The sequence below is a fragment of the Augochlora pura genome, unplaced genomic scaffold (genome assembly GCF_028453695.1).
Source record: "Augochlora pura isolate Apur16 unplaced genomic scaffold, APUR_v2.2.1 APUR_unplaced_3182, whole genome shotgun sequence".
Classification (NCBI taxonomy): Eukaryota; Metazoa; Arthropoda; class Insecta; order Hymenoptera; family Halictidae; genus Augochlora; species Augochlora pura.
Window position 1 is genome coordinate 1 of NW_027583412.1, and position 2,511 is coordinate 2,511.

At 35.1% G+C, this 2,511-nt stretch overlaps 1 protein-coding gene across 1 annotated transcript; it reads right to left on the bottom strand.

The window, feature by feature from the left end:
• Window positions 1-1,004: 1,004 nt before the first annotated feature.
• On the bottom strand, window positions 1,005-2,505 carry LOC144477731 (uncharacterized). The gene is made up of 2 exons (XM_078195467.1): window positions 1,903-2,505; window positions 1,005-1,827 (listed from the first exon to the last, which is right to left on the bottom strand). The coding sequence occupies exons 1-2, from the start codon at window positions 1,925-1,927 to the stop codon at window positions 1,178-1,180; spliced, it is 675 nt and encodes a 224-aa protein (XP_078051593.1). The 5' UTR covers window positions 1,928-2,505; the 3' UTR covers window positions 1,005-1,177.
• Between the last annotated feature and the right edge of the window lie 6 nt (window positions 2,506-2,511).

Sequence of the window (2,511 nt, forward strand, 5' to 3'; positions counted from 1 at the left end):
CAATATTCATTCATTCTCCCGCTCTAATGTTCAGGTCAATGCAATAATTAGCTAGACCTTATCTTACTCAACTTATCGAAATATTGCCTACAAATACATACATTCAAAACATATCTTAATGGGCATTGAACGTCATTTGCAAATTCGTTGGCAAATGGGGTTGATAATTCTACGAGGTGAAAAGTACAAGTCGAAAATCGCGCCGCTTTTTGTAGATAGAGCGCAAGTAGAGTGTCCAGTTGACTCATTCGCATGTGTTGTGCGCTGACGTCGGGCTGTGTTGCTCATTCGTTATTTCCTCTTTCTGTAATCATCTATGTGGACAGCAATGTCAAGTGTAAATCGTCAGCCAATCAAAGCACAGCAATTCACTGAATTCTCTTAATTCGAGAGCCTCGTTGCCCCCAGATGTGGTTCTTGAATTGAGAGATTATTGTACGATTGTGTTATGTCATGAATTGTAAACTTCTAGAGATCTGTTTAATATGTTTGTTCCTATTAGCCAATCAAACAAAAAAACTTATGGTAAAGTAGATTTCTAATCTGTAATTTTCAAACTTTATGGTAAAGTTTGAGTACAACTGCCAAACTGCAATAATACAAATATTTTCGTTTTCGTAAATGAAAATATTTCACAAAACGAATTTGACACAGTGGAACAATATTTCTTTCAATTGAATTTTTGGGATATTATACCTTGTTTTGTAATTTTTGAGTATTTCAAATATAACTTACTTCGAGAATTGTTTTATTTATATAAAACCATGGCGGTTCAACCAAATCAACAATTTCAAATGGGTTCGTAATACTTATTACAAATTCTGTAATCATTTTTTTATATTAACATTATTTGTAAATTATGTGATGTTTTAGATCCACCTACTCAACAAAGCTTTGTTAGATTTTTTAAAAATTTGCCTGAAGTAAGTAAATTTATCAAGTAATAGTTATATACATATATTCAGAGGATAGGAAAGGAAAATAAAAAAAATCATTTATCTAAATAATAGCGTAATACATAATAATTTCAAAATAATAGTGTTCAATAATACTATGTCTTCTTGAATTAATTACAAGACAGTGATAAAACATGTTGCATAATGAATAGATTTAATATTAAATTTATTATGTATATTTATATATATATATATATATAAACAATAAATATTACATACATTTAACCAAAGATGCCTCTAGCTTTATCTTTAGCTTTGTTAAAAGTATTTGTTATTTTGTTTCCAACTCTTGACCAGAATGTTGGTGGAGGAGTTGCTTCATTTATATCAGGTGACAGAGGTTCTACAGGTAATGGTGGAGCAGTTGCTTCATAAATTGGTACACTTGCTTCTGATGGCTTTGCTCGAACATCCCAAGAATCTGCAGTATTGACTTCTGGCAGAGTTGCACTGGGATTTAATGTTACTCCAGCATATATATTTTCATCATGAAATGCGTCATAAGGTCCACCTCCATAAGCTTTTAGTATTCTTGGTTCCAAATGAGGTTGAGAATTATCGTTTCCTACCTGTTTTAGTCCACCTTCTGTTTTACCCAATGTCTGTTGACTAAACTCTATTTGCACTTTTTCTTGACCATCTTGGGATTGCTGATGAAGTCCTGATACTTCTTTTTCTGCACTAGATGACTGTTGATACAAGTCAGAAAATGTATATCCGTCTTGTGCTTGCTGTTGATTTATATTGCCCTTAGAATCGCGAAAATCTGGAACAGTTGATTGTTGCTGTACATCTCCCTCATCTTTTTCACCTCTTTGTACCACCAATGGCCTTCTATCACTGGGTTGATATGTGTAGTGTCTCTGTGAACCTACAATAGCATTGTTAGATTTGTATAACCAGTTTCCCTCATCCATTCTACCACCATCAATATTAAGTACATTACCTTCAGTCTTTTGAGTTGAAGTCATATCGCCATTTACAGATGAATCAACACTTTGATCCCCTCTAATATCTTGGCTTCTAGTTTGACCTGCTTCAGTTGCTGGAACAACTTTTGGCAGTACCTCAGACAAAATATCTACAGATTTGTCAGTAGAACGATTACCAGCTTCTATCAAGAGCGGGTTGGGATTACTAGGTTTGGAAGGTTGTTCATTATTCAAGTCCTGAACACTCTGACTACCACCAGGTAAATTGGTTACAGACCCAACTCTTGAGTATCTAGACCTTGGTCTCGGCTTACTGGCAGGTTTAGGAAGCACTTTCGGAAACACTTGACCTGTGCTCCCATTAATATCGGTTACTTGCAAAACATGTTCATTTTGTTGAGTTATATCTTGAGAAACATGATTGCCTAAACTCCATGGTTGCAGAGATTGTTCAGTTTGTTGACCAAACTGAAGCTTTCCAGATGTCTGTTGTGTGAAGTCATCAAAATCACCAGTTTGTTGTGTTAGATCTTCAGGATGTTGGCTAGCACTTCCCAGTCTCCTAGGTTCATGAGATTGTCCTGCCTGCTGCCCAAACTGAAGATTTCCAGATGTCTGCTGGG